We start from the raw sequence: 21047 nt of genomic DNA, 5'->3' as shown, positions 1-21047 counted from the left end.
AGTTCAGTAGAAACACTTAGTAATCTAATTGAAAATATTTTAACTATTCCTTCATTAGCCTGAAAATTTACTATTTTTCATTAAGCTTTCCTAATTTGTGTTTCTGCCCAACAATAATGAGCATAACTCACTATGTGACCCAAGAATAAGCTGTTAAATAACCTCTTAAGTCGTTGTGCAGGTGGGTTGAGAGCTTTCATTAACTGGCACAGGAACAAGAAGCGTGTGGATACCTTAGTGCCAGCCACTGTTTGGATAGAATGTACCATGTTCCTACTTAGACCAAGGGCTTGAGACTCCAGTCTGTGTTCCAGGAGGTGTAAATAAATGACGTTTCTGACCGGACTTCAGGAACTCCTGAAAACTTAACAAGTTAAACTTTTAGACTGTCTGCAGTAAGATTATAGTTATCAACCTGTAATTTATGACTGCAATAATCTCTTGACCAAATCTGATAAACTAATCAGAATGGAGTAATTGAAGCACAGTTGTAGCATATTATTTTCACAGGAGTTTTGTCTTGACAGATACTATGCTTGTTCCTTTTTCCTATTTTTGAGGTAACTGAGGTAACAAAACCCTATGGCTCTATTTTCCATCCCTTATGCACAAAGGTAGCTAGAATTTCAACAGAGTAAATGTAGCAAGATTCACAGCACACTGCAGCCACTTTTTCCAATGATGAATAGTATTACTCTCCAGAGCATGCTCCAGGAATCAGAAAAGAATTTCAAGTACCAGTTTCAGGATGCTTATTAGTATGGTCCACAGAACGGACTCCTCCTCCTGCGACGCCTCCTTCGGGGCATGGGCGTGCTTCTGGCCGGCGTCCGCCCCATCCGAAGGGTAGGCCTCGACCAGGGGGTACTGGTCCACCGTCCGGTCATAGAACACCTTCATCTCGAAGTCACTCTCCTGGTGGGACGGGTGGCCGTAGATGCCTATCCCCACCGGGCGCTGGAAGTGCGCGGGAATGGCCACGGAGTCCTGGCCGCAGGTGGCGGACTGCAGCTTGTAGTCGTCGAAGCTCGGGTGCAGGGTGCTGTCGGACACGTACAGGTCGGCGTCGCCGCTCAGGCTCCGCATCCGCAGGACGATCCTGCCCTCGTGGTTCAGCCTCAGGTAGCTGTAGTTCCCGGCCCCGATCTGGCCGTGGACCACGTGCAGGAGGAGCCACTCCTCAGGCACGTCGTCGTCGTCGTCCTCCGAGGCCCGCGCCAGGGCGACGGCCTGGGACGCCAGGAGCACGAGCAGGGCGCTTCGCCAGGGCCCCGCCATCGCCGGCGCTCAGCGCGGGCGCGTGCTCATGCGACGGCCGGCGGGCCACCGCGGGGTCACCTGCGCGCCTGCTCCGGAGCCCTCGCGAGGGGGCTGAGCGCGGGCAGCGGGCCGGCTGCTGCGGGGGAGGGACACGGGGAGGGGCGGGGAGGGCTGGGCGCAGGGGAGGCGATGCCAGGGAGGGCGGCGGAAGAGCTGGGCGGCAGCGCCACTCACCGCAGCGCAGAGCCCACGGCGCCCGGGCCGGACAGGCTTCGCCTCAGCGGGCCGAAAAGAGCCGCAGCCGGAACTGAAGGTTTCCGGAAGCCCGGCGCCGCCCGGAAGCCAGGTGTCCGTCCCCGGAAGTAAGCGCCTTACTCCGGACACCGCTGGAGGGGCGTGGCGTCGCGGTCAGGCGCATGCGCACGTAGGCGGGCGGGGGGGGGCTTTCTAGTAACCATAGCGACGCGCGACGCAGAGGGCGCGGCCAACGGGCCTGTTTGGTAATCGCCTGGGACTCGGAGGGCCCCAGGGCTACAGGTGAGACAGCGGAGGAGTCTTCCAGCTTGCTACCTATTTCTGTTTTTACTTTTTATTTATTTTAATGAGAAAATAATATAGCAATGAAAGTTTCAAAACAGGTTAGTAGGACAGTTACAATAATTAATAAATTGTATATTGTTGTCAACCTCTTTCTGTTTCTGTGGAGAACGTGCTCCTGGGGAGGAGCCCGCCCACGCACGTCTCTGGGTCGCTCCTTGCTTCTCCTTGGAAACGGCCTTTGGCTAGTCCAGGCGTGTGGAGGTTCCCGCGGGCTCGGCCCTTGAGCCAGGCTGCGGGTCCCGTTGCCTACTTCCTGGAGACCGGGAGAAGTAGACTTGAGGCCGCGGGGTCACCTGTGGCCCTTTGTGGAGCTTGAACTGTGCCTGCTGCCGAGTCCCCCCGCGGTCTGACTGGTGTAACTGAAATGGGGCTCTGCATCCGCGGAGTGGCCCCACTGCTGGGGGGACACGGTGTGCGTGGCCCTGGTGGATCGCTGTACCCTCTCCTGCCGGTCCTGGGTTGAAGCGCTAGCAGTCCCAAGCAGGAACTGCTCATTTTCTTTCTGTATTGAGAAAGTGTATCAGCTTGGAGTACAGGAGAGTGGATACAACAAGAGGGATACTCTTGAATGTGCATCAGGTCATTACAAAAAGAAATAATTTTAAACTTCAGCGCCCTAGCTGTTAGTGGTAGTAAATGGTTTTTCCTTAGGTTAATCTAGTCAGATGCTGCAGTATACTATCGATTGGCTGCTTTATAAACAAATTGATTTTTCACAGTTTTGGAGGCCAGGAATCCAAGTCAAGGTGGTTTTGGTGTCTGGCAAGGCTTCAAATCTTGCTCATAACTGGATGACTGTCTTCTCAGTGTACTCCGGTGGCAGAAGGATCCCTTGCGCTTTGAGAGCTCTTTGGTAAGGGCATGAAGCCCGTCCAGGAGCCCTCCACCTTCGCGACCCACTCACCTCCCGAAGACCGCCCGCAGACCAGTTAGGGGACAGGTTCATCATGCAAATTTGAGATGGGACATAATGCTGATCAGGGCCTCTTGTGACCTGTCATTGTGGCACAAAAGTGAAAATGACTAATTTGAGAATCAAAAGTCTGTAATTTAGGCTGTCCTCAGCTGGGTAAAAAAAGTCGTTTTTTTTTTTTTTTTTTGTTTTGTTTTGTTTGTTTTTAACATTTATTGTGTGGGTGTGGCCTGCTCAACCCACCAGGGGGCGCGGCTGGCTGGCATGTGGTGCTGGGGGATCGAACCGTGGTCCCTGTGCTTTGCCAAGCTTGTTCCAAGTAGGTGCTTTAGACCACTGAGCCATCTCTCCAGCTCCTCGTTTTAATTTTTTTAAAAAAAAATCTAAATATAAGGGGCCGGGGAGATGGCTTAGTGGAATAAGTGCTTGCCTGGCAAGCGCGATGGCCTGTGTTCCCCGGTTCTACAAAATTTAATAAATCACAAGGGCCTGAGTTCAATCCCTGGTTAAAAAAAAAAAAAAAAAAAAAAAAGTCTAAATATAAATGAACCCAGGGCCTTCACATGGTGCTGCAGTCCCCGCCTTTTTTCTCTATTTTTATTTTGAGACAGAGTCTCCAGATGTTGCTAAGTTGCCCAGGCTGGGCTCAAATTTGCAATCCTTCTGCTTCATCCTTCCAAAATATTTGAGGTTACTTTGCAGGCGGGTGCAAGAGTACCAGTACCTTTAAGATACTAATAGTTTAGAAGAGAACTTAAAGCTGTAGTGACCTGGGGTGCAACCTGGCTGCATCCGCACATCTCTTGCAGCTGTTACTCAATTCATAGTTGCATCCTTCGTATTTAATTCTGTCTTTAGAGTGGCTAGCACCGGAAGCCTTGTCCGGCTCCTGGCTAGTGCAGAGAGTTTTACTTTGCTCTAAGTAAACCTTCAACCTTTTTTCTTCCTTCAGTATTGGGGATTAAAGTCAGGGCTCCACACATGCTAAACACTTCCACTGAGGTGTCTCTACCCCACCCAACCTTCAGGAATACTTTCTGGTGTTGTCATTTTACTATGGGAGTGCAGCGTGCTTTTGAATTGCCTGATTATATTTTCCTGACTCACAAATATAATGTCATGCTTCTGGCCTGCTTAGCACTAAGAGGGAAATGTTTTGTTCTTTTTAATCAGAAGAAAATAATTTTATTTTTAAAAACATACATAAACATATACATAGGAAAAAAACAATGAAATGTGTAAGGTTTTAATGTTGGTGCCCATTGAATAATAGAGAGCAATTGTTTTATTTATTTATTTATTTATTTTTTGGCAGAACCAGGGATTGAACTCAGGCGCTTGCACTTGCCAGGGAAGTTTTTTTTTTTTTTTTTTTGGAACCGGGGATTGAACTCAGGTCCTTGCGCTTGCCAGCCAGGGAAGTGCTTATTCTACTGAGCCATCTCCCTGGTGCCCCCCCCCTTTTTTGAGAGCAATTGTTTTACTGTATTTTCTAATTTTCTACAATTAGTATGAACTATTTCTATCTTCATTAGAGGCTAGTAAATATATAGTTTCCAGTTTTCCTGATGTGACTGCTTTTGTTTGCTGGCTTAAATTTAAAAATTAAGTTTTTTACTCCTCACTACATTTTCTGGAAATGTTTATCTGGGTTACAATTTAGACCTGAAGTGTCCCCCCAAGTCTCATAGGTTCCGAGGTGGGGCTCTCTAGGATGACTGGATCGTAGATGTGCTCTGCTCATGAATGGATCACTCCACTGAAGAGCTCATAGCCGAGGATGCTTGTAGGAGGTGGGCTCTGGAAGCTTCTGATTTTGTCCTTGGTTCCTTCTGTATTTTCTTGCTTCTGGCTGCCACAGGGTGGACACTTTCCTTCTGCTGTGTCACTCTGCCAGGATGTTTGTCCCTTGCAGCCAACTGGATGTGGACTTAGCCCTCTGAAACTGCGAGTCAGTGTAAACGTACCCTCCTCTAATTTGTGGTTGTGAGGTGTTTTTTTTTTTTTTTTTTTTTTTTTTTTTTTGTATTTTAGTACAGGGTCTACAGGGTCTCTGGGGTCTCACTATGGTAGTGATCTGCCCATGTTCAGTCTCCCAAGAGCTGGGATTACAGGCATGTGCCACCACGCCCAGTCTCAATGGCTGTCTCAGCACATCCTGTGGGCAGAGCCCACACAGCATGCTGGGAATCAAACCCTGGCTGCTGCGTCTGCCTAAGCAGGCGCTTTAATCCAAGTTGTAAGGTATTTTGTTTTAGAAAGTGAAAGTGACTTAATCCACCCAGCCTCAGATAAAGTATAGTCTCCTAGAAAATAAATTAATGTCTGCTGTAAAACTTGCTCCTATTCATATGCATACATGGGATGTTTGTGGGGAATTCCTGTTACATGACTTGTCCCCAAGGAAAGTATAGTAGGGGGAGGAAATAGGGATGGCAAATTCAATTTTATTGTACCTGCATTGTTTAAATGTTTTACTCTGCATTTCCTTTTTTTTTTTTTTTTTTTTTTTACCGGGGATTGAACTCAGGCCCTTGCGCTTGCCAGGCAAGCGCTTATTCTACTGAGCCATCACCCCAGCCCCTGAATTTTTTTTGTAATTGAAAAAGAAGATGAAACTATATTGGTAAAAGTAATGTAAATGGTGTATCAACTGACCGCAGCAGAATAAGCAGACAGGCCTCGGTCGCAAGGCCTCCTGTGGCTGTTCCTATCAGAGCTTTCTCTTAGGCAGGTCTCTGCAAGCTGTGACCACAGGTTGGGATGTGTCAGCATCTCTGGAATGAAAACATCTAACAAATTAATAAAGCACAGACTTAGGTGTGTTGGGATGACTGACTATGGTGTAGGCCAGTAAATGGAGGAGGGACGGCTCCAGGTTGTGGATGGTGCCCGTCAGTGGGCTTGTAGGCAGAGCAAGTATCAAAAGGGAAAGAAGGAGGAAGCACGTGTGTTTTGAAGAACTGCAGGATTTCTAAATGTGCAGGCCCTTCCTCCTCCACTTGTAGATGATCATCTCCAGATGAGTGGATTCTTCATCCTTCCAGTATAGACTCGCATCTGTGACCCTGCAGTGAGCTTCCAGGCCTTTGACCTTGGACTGTTGTTACATTTTATTTATTTATTTTTTTTTGTATTTAGGACAGGGTGTACAGGGTCGTACTGCATGGATTGGACTTGTAGTGATGCTCCTGTTTACAGCCTCCTAAGTGTTGGGATTACAGGCATGTGCCACCATACCCAGTCTCAATTACCATCTCAGTGTGCCCTGCGCGGGGGTTGGGGGTGGGGGAGAGCTGGCAGGGCAGGCCAGGGGATCGAACTCCTGGCCCCTGTGTTTGCCAAGCAGGCGCTTTAATCCAGTGAGCTGTTTGGCTGGCCCTGCTGTTGCATTTTTGATTCCACTTGTTCTGTGGCTTCCATATCATAGCTGAGCCGCTACTGGATCCTCTGGGTCTCCAGCATTCAGCTGGCCATGTAGACACTTCTGCCTGTGACGCTGTAAGCCCACCTAATAAATCCCCTTGCATAGTTATATATAACATGGAGTTTTTATTGATTCTCTTCTAGGGAATCCTACCTAATCCAGACCTCTTCCCTCCACTGTCCATCTTCCTTGGGCCCTCCAAAGGCTCTCCGCTTAGCTAGTGGTTACAGAAAAAGAACAGTCACATATGCAGGAGCTTTCTGGGCCAGGCTTGTAAGTGTGTGCATCACTCAGGCCCACATGTTACCTCTCTGGCTGCTCTGGCCAGAACTGTCATGTGGTGCCACCTAACTGCAAGGGACACACTTGGTTCTGTGTCCCCAAGGACGGGGAAGGTTTGGTGAAAAATGAAGTCTTTCTTCTGGTGGCCAAACAAACACAAAGGGACACAGCTGATAGGGTGCCCCTCCTGGGGGGCACCTCTTCCTTCATTGTACAGTTCTCCTGGGTCTAGATGTGGTGCCTCATCGTCCCAAGCAAGAAGACAGGCTGCTGGCTCCTTCCCCAGTGTGCCGCAGGGAATGTCACCAGGTTACTGCAACAGGTTCTCTTTCCGGTAGGGGGCGCTGTAGAGGATGGTCCAGAGTAGCTCTCAAAGCCTCTGGGCGGAGCTGGAAGAGCTTTCCCAGTGGAGCCTAAATTTTATCTCAGGGCAGTATTTCCTGAGCTGTTGGCTTACTTTTGGCAGTTTTCCTGCCACAACCCCATCTGATGTGGCCGATAAGGACACGTCCTAAGTGCTGCTGCAGCCCATTTCCTGGAGCCACAGTCCCAGGGCTGGGACTGCTCCCTGGAGCGCTGTCTGTGTGCCTTCTCTGTTCTGCAGTTTTTGGCCTGATGGTTCCCTTGAGAGTGCATTGGGACCTTACCAGCTTGTGTCTCCTCAGCTTGGGCTGACACCTCCTCCGTTACCCTTTCTTGTCTTGTCCTCAACCCTGTGTTTTTCTTTTAACATACTTGTCTTCCTGATGGCCATTAACTGCGATTGGATGGAACTAATGGTAGCCGCCTGCTGTGTCGCATCTCTAGTGTCTCCCAACGCCTCTCACACACGTGGGTGGGGCCTTTCTCTCGCCTGTGCTCCTCTGCTTGCCGCCCTGCCTTGGAACTTGGTGACTGAAACCTCTATAAACTATGAGCCCAAGGCAACTTTTCTTACTTTGACTCGTGAGCCCTGGGTGTTTTGTCCCAGCAATGAGACACTCAAGACACAGGCTTAGTCTGCTCTTACTGGCAGCTGAATCCTGATGTCCCTTTGGGGCTCTCGCAGACATCTGGAGGTGTTTGGGGCCAAGCCCTGGATACCCACATGAAGTGCTTCCCCCCATGTTTTTTGGTGGAAGAAAATCTGGAAAATCATGATATTCCTGCTAGGTGGTTAGTTACAGAGATGACTGAGAAAATCAGTGGTTTTCTAAGAAACTTTTTTTGTTGCTTCATTTGTTAACAGAACAACCAGTTGAGATCCTAGTTACACTTAACCCTTTTCAGTTATGTTTCCCTTACATATAAGAGAAGCACTGAAGTTCATGTAAGAAAGTGATGCAGGCCTTTGCTGCTGTATGAATTGCCCTTGACCACAGCTGGGCCCATCCTGAGTTCTTGACTTGGGTGACCGCATGCATCCAGTGTGTGGGTTGCCATCCGGGAGGAGACCAGACCTACGTCTGCTTTCACTGAGGTGCTCGTGCCATTGTGTGGTATGCGCAGGTCTTACAGTGCCCCATCTAGAGAAGCTTTCCTGACAGCTCAGACACAGCAGACCCTAATCACCAGGCCCTCGCGGCCTCCTCCTAGCCTTCTGTGACTCCATGCCAGGCCTTCCATCTAATGCTCTTGAATGCGCAGTGAATGTGAACTTCAAGAAAGGTTGACCTAAGAAGCACTCCAGGTGACTTGCAGCCTGACTTAAGTGCGGAGCGTGAGAATGTGTCCAAGGTGTAGGTCATGTGTAATCTGTGTGGCGTAGTTTGGGGTTTTGCAGAGGGAACAGTATTTTACATATGTTTGCAATCAGGTTAATTACTTAAAGTAGTATGTTTTAACCTTAAACTTTGGTCACTATTATGGCTTGTGTCTAGCTGGCCCCTCAAAAGCCTCATGCAGTCATTGGGACAGGCTTCTAGAGTTTGTGATTAGTTTGTGATCCAAGGCTGGTATGATGGCTGTGAATCCTGTTGGGATTTTGTGTGGCAGTATTACCTCTGCCTTGGGGCCGCCAGCTTGAACGCAGGACAGGGAAGGGAGAGAGGCCTGCCCTCTGCTGCCACCGCTTCTCCTCCCTTTTTGCTCTTGCTGTGTTCCATTGTCCACCACCACGATCTGTTGTCCTCTGCCATGTGCTGCTCCGCTTTGGAGCCAGCCCGGTATGGGCTGAAACCTCCACAAACTGAGCTAAATAAACCTTTCCTTCCTTAATTCTTCTGGGTGTCAGGCATTTTGTACCAGCAACTAGAGAAAAATAACCAAGATAGTCACTCTTTAAATATTGTGCTTTTTGGTGCAGAAATAAATACAAAAATTGTGTATAAGTAATTGTCATCTTAATGGAAATCTGATAGACCAAGATATGTTAAATTTCTATAAATCTGCCACTAAAGTCTATGATTTAAGGAAATGGGTATCATTAGTTATCAAGTTGACCAGGGATGGGTTGGGGTGGATTAGAAACTGGTGGTCAACATGTAACAGCAGCCTGAACTGAGCCAGCATGGTGCTGGTGTGAGAGGGCCACCTGAGGAGTGTTGCCAGCAGCATAAGAGGGAGAACTGGGGAGAAGGAAAATAAGTGGGAGGCTGGAGAAGCTGTCGGGGCTGCTGGAAGCTATTGGGAGCTGTTGGTTCTCGTGGAGATGTTTGTCATTCTGGCTTTCCTGATGAACTCGGCTGTTTCATGGCTGAAGGAGCTCAGGACCTGTCCCTGAGAATGGCCTTGGTCTGCTTTAGAGGAGCCCTGGTCCTCACTTTGAGCATTGCTTTCTCGCTCTGGAGGGGGAGATGGTGCACAGCTGAGTTGCATGAAGCGTGTCGCATTGGCTTTTCTGTGGGGAACTCAGCTGTTTTTATCAGTGGAGGAGCTTGGGACCTCACTGTTGTTGAGGATGGCTGTGATATTCTCGAGTGCTTGTTTAGAGGTTCTAGCAGGGGAGTACAGCTACTTGTATACCCTTGACTGAGGGACCGTCCTCCTCTATCAGGGGTGGTCATCCTCTTTCAATGTGCAGCTTCAGGAGGGACGCACATGGATCGTTGAGGGAGGAAGGGGACACCCGCCTAGCCAGCCAGATTAGCCAAATCAACCCTGGAGATCAGCGGGGTGACATGGCGCAGCCAGATCGCCCTCACATCCAGCTGTGAGATTTTTGAGGGGAGCTCTGGTTTTTACCTTCAGTGTTGCCTCCTGGCCCCACTACAGACCCCTCAGCCCGCTGGCACAGGTCCTTCATCCCACTGGCACAGACTTTCTAGCTTCCACCACTGACTTTGGGCCTTCCCAGCACAGATCTATGAAACATGCCTGCATGAGTTACTATCATGGGATCTAGGCCTCCAGTTGGACTCATGCGAGGCATCGTCATGAGTTCTAGGTCTTCAGTAAACTCAAGCAAGTCATTACTGTGAGATTTAGGCCCTCAGCTGGAGTCTTGGTTCTTTAGTGTGTGGACAGATTTCCAGAACTCTGTATATGTTTCTTTGGGTGATTCATTGTAAAATGATCTTACAAAATATATGTCCCATATTGTATTGTTTCCCTTGCAAAACCCCAAACTACAAAAACTTGGTACCAAGAGTAGGGTTATTGTTGTGCTGTTGCCTGGCCATGGGACTTAAGGGCCTTTGGAATTAATTTGGAAAGGTTTTGAGAGACTGGCCAAAGAGGCAGCCCCGGTATGCGGTAAACTATATTGGAGACTCTGGATGGAGCCTGGAAAATCACAGTAATAACAGAAATGCTGCTGGTTAAGGTGAAACTCAGGAGGCTTCAACTGAGAACTACATTGCCTGCTGGACTCAGGTGGTTTATTGTGCATTGGCAGAAATTTAGTTTGCATTTTGCTTGTGTTTAGAGATATTTCCTAGGTAGCAAAAGAAAAATTTCAGAGCAATCTACTGTTGGGAAGGTGGCATGGCTACTATTGAGAGCTTTTGGTGAGATCTATGTTTGAAATTAAGAGTAAAGAGCCAGTAAGGTGATAGGAAACATTTGGCCGGGGGAGGCTGTATGGAGCCAGGTAGCAGTGCTCAAGGTGAGGGCCAGAGCCCCCCTCAGATGAATGTAGGCATTCTCAGCAGCAACAACGTCCTGCGCTCCTTTGACTATGAGAGCAGTGAAATTCATGAAAAAAGCCCTGGGCCGGGGAGATAGCTCAGTAGAATAAGGGCCTACCTGCAAGCGCAAGGGCCTGAGTTTATTCTTTTTATTTTATTTTTATTTTTTACAAACTTGAAATATTTTAATACCTCCAGAAGTAGCATATAGGAAATAACAAAGAGCATAATTCAAAAGGCAAGAGAAGTTGCAGTATGCTCCTGGATGAACAATAGAGAGCTCTCAATATGATAGTTATGCAGGACTATATAAAAGATATATTAGATGAACCCTTATTTAAAGGTCATTGCAGATTTCTATGAAACAGTACCATTTTTTTTTTTTTTTGAGCGCACTGGGGAAGACACTCCATTTATTGTGTGGCTTGGATGCTGCCCTCTAGAGGACAGGTTTGTTCTCAAACCTGCGTGAGGGAAACAGGGTGGTGGCAATCAGGAGATGTAGTTGGACACCTCAATCACGTTTCTGTCTGCGTCTTGGAAGTAGGTGGACATAATCGGCCCTTTTGCCCCTGTCCTGGGGACTGGGCCCTCCTCAATGGGGACATCAAAAGCTGTGAGGCGCTGGATCATCTCCTCCAGAGGTGCCTCTGTAATCAGGCAGATGTCCAGGGAGCCAGGCAACGGGTGGATGGCTTTGGGTTCAAATTCCTTTCCCATCTCATGGAGGTTAAATTTCTGGTCTCCCAAACATAGTGCTTTCCGATTTCCCTTGAATGTTGTCACTTCCACGCATAGGACCTTGGAGTAGAACATGGCGGTATCCTCTGTGCTCTTCACTGTCATCACAATATGGTCCAGTTTCTGGATAAGGCACAGGAGGGCATCTGACTGCTGTTTCTCCAGGACTGAGTCCCCGCAGTCCCACTCCACAGCCTGGCGGGCAGCCGGCGCAGCATGGCAGGGCAGTGGCGGTGCTGGGACCTCCGGGCTGCTGAGGCTCCGGGCCCAGGTCAAGGGGCAGGCGAGGGAGGGTGGGCCTGGCCGAGGTAGGTGGTTAGGTCCAGGGACTCTGACCTAAACCTCGGGCCTGAGGGGCTGGGGATGTGGCTCCTCATAGAGCGACAGCCCCACAGGCACCAGCCCTGGTTCCGTTCCAGCATCACCAGATCAAACAAAAACTTCTACGCCTCAAGGCGGGTTCAGGGCCCCAAGGTGAGACTGGAATTCTTGAAGGAGTAAGGTTAGGTCCTCCCTGTCCCCATCGCCCTGCACCTCGGTCACCTGGGATTCTAACAGTACCGATCTTATGGTGGGTTATACATGTATTTTTTTTCCATATATATGTGTGTATGTATGTATAAAAGACAGGGAAGAAGTAATATAAAGTCAACAGAAGATGGAAATATACTTTTTAAAGTTTCTAATACTAGAAGATATTATACAATGTCTTTCAAATAAATTGTAAGTCAAAGATATAGTATAAATCTTAGAACAAAAATTAAGATTAAGCAATATTCAGAAAATTAAATACTAATTAAAAATAAAATGTTTTGAAACAGTTGAACTAAGGAAAAGTTTTCATGAGAGCAAAGAAGTACTAAGAGTAAAACGTAAGATAAATACTGGAATGGCAAATAAATGACCAGCACTTCTAACAGTTTGAAGATAGGATATTGCATAAAGTTCTAGTGTGTTGTGGACATGCATAATGAAGGTCCTGAGTTTAATCCCTGGTTCTGGAAAAAAAAAAAAGCCCCAACATGACAAGCTTCTCTGAGAAAACCAACAGCTCCCAACAGCCTCCAAAACAGTTTTCCTAACAGTTTCTCTTTTTGTGTTTTTCTTTAGCTCTGTGTTTCATGTTGTTGGCCAGAATCCTCAGGTGGGCTCCCACACCCAGCATGATGCTGGTTCAGTTCAGCTGGCCATTACAGGTTGACTATCAGTACTCAATCCACCACACTATAATTTTTATTTTTTATTTTTTAAGAAATATTGAGGGGCCGGGGAGATGGCTCAGTGGAATAAGCGCTTCCCTGGCAAGCACAAGGGTCTGAGTTCAATCCCTGGTTCTGGAAAAAAAAAAAAAAAAAAGAAAGAAAGAAAGAAAGGAAGGAAGGAAGGAAGGAAGGAAGGAAGGAAGGAAGGAAGGAAGAAATATTGAGATGAGGTTTCACAGTTGCCCAGGCTGGTCTCAAACTTGTGATCTTTTTGTCTCAGTCTTCTGAGTGGTTGGGATGATAGGTATGCACCACCACACCTGGCTGAGAATTTACATGCCTTTGGGTGCACTTTTAGAAGTTCTTCACTGAAAGAAAGCCTCCCTTTTTATCTTGATTCCCTTCTTAGTGAATTTTTTTGAAGTGATGTTGCTCCAGGTGCAATGGGTTCTGTAGCCCTTGGACACTGGACATACTGGTATATGGTCCGGGAGCGTGTGTGATCAGCTTGGAGGCTCAGGTGTCACCATCGTTTGAGGCCCAGTGCTTTGTGGAGGCACAGGGATATCACTGGGCCACACTGCTGGGTGATGCTGCCTGGCCTCTGAGCACTGGGGCCGTTCTGTTCACGGAGCCTTCCTCTGTATAGCAACTGGCCAACCAGTTCTCCTTGTCTGCGACCCCCTAAAATTAGCTGGGTAAGCTGCATGGGCTGCTGTTTCTTTAACCCCAGCATCACACTCTCTGAATGCCTTATCTACTAGTTCCAGATGGCTTAGCAGCTTTGCAGCAGGTACTTAGCAGGTGTGCTTGGCAGGTGTTCATCCAGCGTGCTCAGCAAATGCTTAGTTTCTCAGCAGGTATGTGGAGGGAGTCTGATACCTGTGGCAGGAGCATGGTGACCAGTGTGGTGGTCAGGCAGGAAAGGCCTGGCACCCTGCCTGACATCTCGGCCACCAATATGATGGCCAGAAAGTTGGGTCTGTATTCCTACTGTGATGAGTTACCAAGTCAAGTAATACATAAATAATTTATTGTGCTTATCTCTCTGTGACTTTACTTCCTTGTGGAACCACAAGGAGGCACAATGTACCTTAGAAAAGCCAACAACAGGTAAAACATGTGCTTGCACAACAAGTCAAAGTTAAGGTCTGCTTGTTCTAGGCTGTAAAAAATGACAAGGTTGTTTGCCAAACAGCATGTGGTTTTTAGCCTTAAAACCTTCATACTTTTAAGGTTCATCGCCGTTTTGTCTTCTGCATGAATATGGTCAAGCGGTCCCAGGCCAGGTAATGAGGGCTTATATTTAAATTTTAAATTTAGACTCTGGTCTGGTTTCTATGTTGAGAACCCATAACACCTACTTTTCTAGGAGAATTCTAGCCATGTCTCAAATTCTTGGGTCCTGCAGTGAGTTGGGGCAAGACTCCTGGGTCAGGGTTCATGTGTCTGAAGTTATTATGTTTATGAAAGAACTAAGAATGAAAAGGGAAAAGTCTGGATCAGTCTTTCTTTATGTTTGTTCATTCATTATTTTTGATTTTTATTTATGCTGTGAAGACATAGCCAGTGTACCCTTGGTTATAATGCTGAGGGTAACCTAACTTTATGGCAGAGAATGCTATGAAATTCTAGAACATGCCAGACTGGCTGTAAGCAATAGCCTGGCCCCCCTTGCAGCTTAACTGCAGGTGCCCTACTGTGGTGAAATGAACTCTAGCTTTGGCAGAGTAGTTGGTGTCAGGAGCAGAATTTTGAGCACTGTATTCCTTACACCCAGCAGGGCTGGTGCAGGCCTTGCCTGTGAGTTCGGTTCTCACTTCACAAGGAGGGCTCATGCCAGGCCAGACAAGGCCTGTAGAGTGTTCTACCTGGGGCTGAATCCCTGATGGGAGTGGAGGTAACTAGTGGCTGTTTATCTGCAATAAATGTCACAACTATAGTCATCATATGTGTACTTTATGTTTGCAGATTGAAGATGGAAGAACCCCTGGAGATTGCCTCCACTGGTGGCTGTGAGGGGGACATAGTGACAGAAAAATACGTGGTCGACTCCAAGGCATGTGCTTCTCACGTGCAGCTGGCGTGCAGTGCACAGTTCTGCGCCTTTCCTGTAGGTGGAAGCCAGCTTGGCCTGTGGGACTGCAGGGCTCCTTCACGCCAGGTAGCTACCAGGCTGTGGGGCGTGAAGCTCTCCCCGTCTGCATTTCTGCGACAAGGCTCTGCCCTGTCTGCATTGCTATGATGCTCTTTAGGCAGCATTCCTTCTGTGGATTCAGCTGCCAACTATGGGAGAAAAGTGGTGATAACACCGTTACATTAAGTTCTCATCTTTATAAGTACTGCCTGCTAACAGATTGCCCCACTGAAGTGTTTTAAGTTCTTAGCTTTAGAAAATAAACTTCCTGGAATTTCTGTACTTAAAAAGATCTCTGATAAGAGCGTGAGCAAGAGAAGTTTTATCGTAACACAGTCAAGACTTCCCCATTTCCATCTCCACGTTGCCCTTCTCTGCAGTGAAGCAGAGCATTTAAGAGAAAGACCTCTTCATGCAGTGCACGCTGGCCACAGCCCAGGCCTGGCTCCTTGCCTCGCACCCCGGGTGGCCCCATCCTGACTTCCAGGGTGCTCTTGCTGAGCAGTGTGTAAGTGGGGTTGTGCGCCTTGCACATTTCCAGCTGGGGCCTCTCACACCCAGTGTTGTGTTCACAAGGCTCATGTCGCTTCTTTGTCACTGCTGCATAGTACATTCTTGGAATAGACCTGAGTCTGTCTGTCCTAATGGCAGGAGACATTTAGATTCCATTCTGTGGTTGCTACATATATTCCTTTGCATATCTCATGGTGTATGGACACGTGCTATTGCTGAGTTTCAGGGGTGTTCTCCAGTAGTAGGCAGTGCCAAGCAGGTCTGCCAGGGATGGTGCCAGTTGAGTTGTACAGATGGTAGGTAGAGCGTCGTGCCTCTCAACCTTGCTGGCACTGAGCCCTTTCATTTGAGTTGTGTTGGTGGGCAGGGGAAGCTCATGCTACCTGACTGACCTTTGCAGTTTCTTAATACTTGATGGTGAGTGAGATTCCCCACCCTTTTGCATAGCTACTGGCCATTTAGATATTTGCTTTTGTCATGTGTATGTTGCTGGTGTCTCTTGTCATTTTCCTACTGAACATCTGTACTTTTCCTGTTGACTTGAAGAAGTTTTTCAATGTGTTATAAATAATGAAAACTTCCTGTCAGTTTAGATTGCAATTTCAGAATTATTATTTTGAGATTTACATCATCTTTTTTTAATGTTAAAAGAGACTAGGAGGGTAACAAAGGTTAACACCTTGCATATTTTAATCTTCAAATTAGTTACTTAAAGTACATGATATCAGCATGTAATTGTCCAAACAATGTTAGCACAGACCTCTCATTTCAATGAACTAAGAGAAATTAGTAGTATAACTATGTTAACTAATATATATGTATATGTGTGTATATATATATGTATATATATATTTTTTTAATTTTTGCTTTTCCCTTCCTTCTTTTCTTCATTTCCCATCCCAGGTTCTCCTCCTTTTTGAAGTTTCTTCCCACCTCTGAATATCTGTCGTGCATCATTTGGATCTTATTTGCTACATCAGCTTCTCACACAGTGGCGACATCACCCATGTTGTTGCATTTATCAGCAGATCCTTTCTTTTTGTTGTTGTAGTTTTTACTCTGGAGGGCCATCCCATTCTATGATATGATATATCTCATTATTCATTTTCTTATTGGAGGGCCGGGGAGATGGCTCAGTAGGATAAGCGCTTGACCAGCAAACGCAAGGATCTGAGTTCAATCCCCGGTTCCGCAAAAAAAAAAAAAAAAAAAAATAAAAAAAAAAAAAAAATAAATTTTCTTATTGGTGGGTATTGAGGTTATATTTAGTTTTGAGCTATTACCGGTCAAATGGATGTGGATTTTTATGTTTGTGTCCTTTGCTTTATAAGTATCGGGTGGCTCACACTAACTGTTCCTCAGGTCTCCTATATTCTTGTTGATTTTATGTCCATTTATTCTATCAATTACTGAGATTTGTTTGTTTATTGAGACAGGGTCTTATTATGTGGTGCAGGCTGGCCTTGAACTCATGGTGTGGCTTCGGCCTCAGCCGCCTCAGCGCCGGGATCATAGGCATACATTATCGTGCCTGGCTTGAGAGAGATGCATTTAAATTTGTGACTTTGTGAATTAGTCAGTTTCTGTTGTCCTAAGATTTTGTTCCATGCATTTTTAAAAGTATTTAAACCCTCTGCCATTAGCTTATTGGTATCGTCTGGGACTCAGATGCTCAGGATTCCTCCTAAAGTTACAGAAACAAATGTAAATGGAAAGAATCCAAGTTAAAATTATATAACAAAACAGCACTCTACCACAAAAGTATCACAAAATCACGAACTCTATTTTAAAACACTGACACTTTAAAAATGAAAATCTCAAAGCCCACAAAAATTGCCAAATTTGTCCCTAAACTGCTGAGCAGATAAACATGACCCCAGAGAGTTTTGTAAAGAAAGACTCAAATAAACTGGGAAATTCATACTAAGATGTGAAGCTCGTATTTTTTTTTCTCATGTCTAAATGGGAGATCCCAGTGTAGAAAATCTGTCCTCTTCTAATTTGTGGCCACCTTCAACACTTTCACCAGAGTCCAGCTTCCTGAGTAGTCCGTATTTAGACAAACGGGCCCAGGCAGCCAGCACTTGCGCTGTCCTTGCTGTGAGTGCTGGCCAGACGCTTGACAATCTTGCATTTTGAGCCCACACTTTTGGGGATGCAGTCTCCGGCCTCCTCTAATGGGGGCACATGGCAGTGGGAGCTGGACTCCTCATGTGAAGGTCAGAGCATCCTTCTTCTACTAGCCCTTCAAGGACAGCCTTTCAGATTGCCGGATTCTAATCACCTCGTGCTGTCTATGAGCAGAACTAATTACTCCTTACAAAGGGCCATGTGAAGTTCTTTATCAGTGAGTGAGATCTTGGAGTTTTATGGATGAAAATGTTCTCAGGTGGCTTTTATTACCCACCACGACCTGCAGGGTGTGCAGACAGAAGCCTGGCACCCACTGGCTGTATGAAAAGATAGACACTAATGATTCATGTGATTCAAAATGGGCAAAAGCAAACTAGCTTCCTTTCAAGAAGAAACATTTCAGTCCTACAGAAAGGACAACAATACTAATAAAGTTGTATTTACTTAGAAGCATTCAGAATGTAAACAAAACAGTTGCAACTTTTTGTTTTTGCGATTACAGAATGGTATTCAGTTAACAGAACAATAATTATTTCCCATAAGCTTCATCAGAGACAGCTGAAGATGAAAAACTACCATCCCCATATATAACTAATTTGTGCTGCACACCAGCAAGAACCTGCTTTACTTTTTTTGTGCCAATTTACAGCCCCCATACAGTACCAGGCGAGGTTAGTGGCTATTGAAAATACCAGGACAGAGCTAAAGACACATTCTGTAGTGTGTCACTTAGACATTGTACAGTTTAAAAACAAATCTTATACAGCCTTACATTTCAATTTTTTCTTTAAAAGTAGTGAGTTGTGTAGAGGGAGGTTAAATCACTTATAAACAGGAAAAAAATGTGCTAGAACCAACTTATTCATTATCCTCCTCCTCTTCATCTTCCTCGTCCTCTACCTCCTCCTCCCCTTCTTTTTCTTGCTTTTTTGTTTTGAAATTCAATATGGTGTCTTTTTAAAAAATTAATGTTATTGAGAAATAAATAGCAATGAGACAGTTTCAAAACTGATTAGTAGGACAATTTCAGTAATTAATACATTGCATATTGTTGTCTTCCTAGTGGCTATTCATAGTACAAGATGCAGACATGGTATCCTGTGCAAACACTATTAGTAAAAATCTTTCTTCTCATTGAATTAAGAGAAAGTAGCTGTATACCTATCTTATTTTGTATATACAGATACAAAATGGTCCTTCATTTGTATCCCCCTTTTTGTTTAGTTTTGTCAGAGATGGGTATTCCATTGCCATTTAAATATTGTAGGTGTGTGAATTCAGCAAAATAAACCAATATAGTCCAGTAGTCCATTATAGTAGTGGGTTATCCATAGGACTGGCAATGTCAGAAGTTGTTGACTTGAGCCTTTTACAGCTCAGTAGATTAATAAGGCTTTACTTTTTATATCTCATTTTTATACTTTTCTGCTGGATGGTTAAGACCAAGATAAAGCAAGACCTATATAGCAAGAAATGTAACTTTTGTATCTGACAAGGTCTGTCAAATACCCTCAGGATTTACCCTGAAACCCAGTACCGCAGTTTGTAGAACCTTTGTCAGTGTCAGCCATGTGGATGAGTCACGGCCATTGCTTGACCAATTTGCTCTCTGTGAAAGCCTGAGAGAATGTTTTCTTTCTAGGTGACTCTCCTTAGGTGCATTATACATTGTCAATCACTTTCCTCTGTGGCCCCATAATCTCCTTGATCAGTAAATTTGGGACACAACTGAGTTACAGGATGTTACAGTACAGGTTCTCCTATGTCCTGAGTCTTGACTGACCTTGAAAGGCCAGGACCAAAATGTTGGCTGGCCTTAAAGCCCTTTTTCTCTAATTTTTGGTCTGCAAACTTAAGTTGTTAGCCATCCAGAAGAGAAGCTTAATGATATGATTACCCTATAACATAGGCAGTTGAGCTTAACCTCACTATCTGTCTGAATATCAAACATCTTAGACATAACATGGAATAGATATTTTCCACCAAGTATTGATATATTAAACTTTAAATTCTTACAGAATATGAAGAAAAAAATTAAAAAATAAAAAATATTTTAAAAATAAGAATAAACAATTATATATTTTTACATAGAAATTTAGAAATCTAACCATATATAATGTGGTAGCAGGACAGTTCTATGACATTTTTGTCTTATCTCTTGTTTTTATTTATTACCTTTTTTTAACATTTACTTGAGAGACAGTATGGCCTTGACCACCCCTTTTTTCACTGCATCAGGTTTTCTTTAGCCCAGCAGGCAGTGGTGTCCTTTCCAAGCTTTTCCCTCAGCTTGGCTTGTCATCTGCTGCAGTACTGTTCCGCATTTCTCCCTGTTTGTTTGCGACATCACTGGTGGAGAGGCCAGGATGTTCTCCTTTGAGTTTTTGGGTGATACTCAGAATAGAACAAGAAGAAGGCTGAAGAGGCCTCTTGGGTGCCCTGGGATCCTTGCTCTTCTGTTTTTATTTTCTTCTTTGGGAGGAACGTAAGCTTTCATTTCTCTTATGACGTTCTTATTTTCTGCCTTTGCCATGTCTTCAAATCCCCCCTTTTTTGCTTGATGAATAAGTTTATTGGTCTTTATCTGAAAAATCTTCACAGAAATTTGGTTTTACTCTCAGGAGCCTGCTCCTGAATTCTGAGGAAGCTTGCCTTCTTTTGAGCTACCTGATCTTTCTTCTGGGCAGGGGACATTTTGGGATGGTTTCTTTCTTTTTTAAAAAATTTTATTTATGTGTGTGTGTGTGGGGGGGGTCAGCTCAGCCCACCAGGGGGCGGGCCTGGCTGGCATGTGGTGCTGGGGGATTGAACCGCGGTCCCTGTGCTTTGCTAAGCTTGTTCTAAGTAGGTGCTTTAGACCACTGAGCCATCTCACCAGCCCAGGGTGGTTTCACCTCTTCTTTTTAACTTCTTTCTTTGGCTTGTTTTCATTGACTGGGTTCTCTCATGTAGCAGCACAAGCTTTCTTAAACATCTCCTTCATCGTTTCTGGAGTCTCACTGTTCTTTATGTACTGAGAGAACTGTTTCTTGTAAGCATCTTTATCTTCTTCCCTTAGAGAGCGCATGTAATCTGTGGCATTCCGACCCATGATGTGCTTCCGATGTACTTCTGCACTGAACTCCCTGCTTTCAGAATCACAGCCAGGGAGTCATCTGGTGCTGTGAGGGATAGACAAGCCTCCGTCCACAGCACCCTTTTGGGCTCCAAAAGCTTTACTGCCGGCTGTAGTTCTGGCAAGGTCTGCAACCAAATAGCAGGTGAAGGCGCCAGGTTTGCCATCAGTGCTGTCCACACTGTGTTCATCTCTCGTCACCTCCACCTGGCCTTCATAGACTTATCCACGCCAAACCTGCCGAGAAGCCTGCGGGCCAGCAGCAGCCAGTACAGCACGCTGCAGCGTCATTTGTTAGGCCAACTTTCACTCCGCGTTTTGGTAGGTCATGTGCATGTGCTGCACAGACTCCCATATTCCCTTCAATGCAGGCATGAGCAATCTGACAGATGACATCTCTGTTAGTTACACGAACTGTCACCCTGTATTTATGTGTGCTCTACTTCTTTTTGTCTTGGATTAGCAAGCGTTTCTTAGCAAGGTAATCAGTCTTGTCCTCTTGTCATCTTCTAAACTTCACTTGGTGTCTCTTTCTCTTTTTTTAAATGTATTTAGTACAGGGTCTGCAGGGTCTCATTACACAAATCAGACTCCTAGTGATCCTGTTTTCAGCCTCCCCGAGTGCTGGGATTACAGGCTTGAGCCACCACACCCTGTCACCTCAGCACACTCCTGGGG

General features: G+C 45.8%; 2 protein-coding genes and 1 pseudogene across 4 annotated transcripts in view; 1 reads left to right on the top strand and 2 right to left on the bottom strand.

Annotated features, from left to right (window-relative positions):
- Window positions 1–377: 377 nt before the first annotated feature.
- CUNH6orf120 (chromosome unknown C6orf120 homolog) lies at window positions 378–1607 on the bottom strand. The gene has a single exon (XM_004628284.2). The coding sequence runs from the start codon at window positions 1276–1278 to the stop codon at window positions 718–720; it is 561 nt and encodes a 186-aa protein (XP_004628341.1). The 5' UTR covers window positions 1279–1607; the 3' UTR covers window positions 378–717.
- A 120-nt stretch (window positions 1608–1727) lies between these two features.
- Wdr27 (WD repeat domain 27) overlaps window positions 1728–21047 on the top strand; it is a 289190-nt gene continuing 269870 nt past the window's right edge. For all 3 annotated transcript variants that reach the window (XM_023711986.1, XM_023711985.1, XM_023711984.1), the window contains exons 1-3: window positions 1728–1797; window positions 2580–2713; window positions 14443–14635. In XM_023711986.1, the coding sequence (XP_023567754.1) occupies window positions 14450–14635 (186 nt within the window). In that variant the 5' untranslated portion in view covers window positions 1728–1797; window positions 2580–2713; window positions 14443–14449. The remainder of the gene's footprint in view (window positions 1798–2579; window positions 2714–14442; window positions 14636–21047) is intronic.
- Window positions 10927–11532, bottom strand: LOC101584501 (annotated as a pseudogene).

This window comes from Octodon degus, unplaced genomic scaffold (assembly GCF_000260255.1).
Source record: "Octodon degus isolate 3935 unplaced genomic scaffold, OctDeg1.0 scaffold00022, whole genome shotgun sequence".
Classification (NCBI taxonomy): Eukaryota; Metazoa; Chordata; class Mammalia; order Rodentia; family Octodontidae; genus Octodon; species Octodon degus.
Note: the sequence above shows the minus strand (reverse complement) of the source record. Positions and strands in the feature narration are given on the sequence as shown.

Coding starts and splice junctions, on each gene's coding strand:
- CUNH6orf120 (XM_004628284.2), bottom strand. CDS start 1,278: ATGGCGGGGCCCTGGCGAAGCGCCCTGCTCGTGCTCCTGGCGTCCCAG.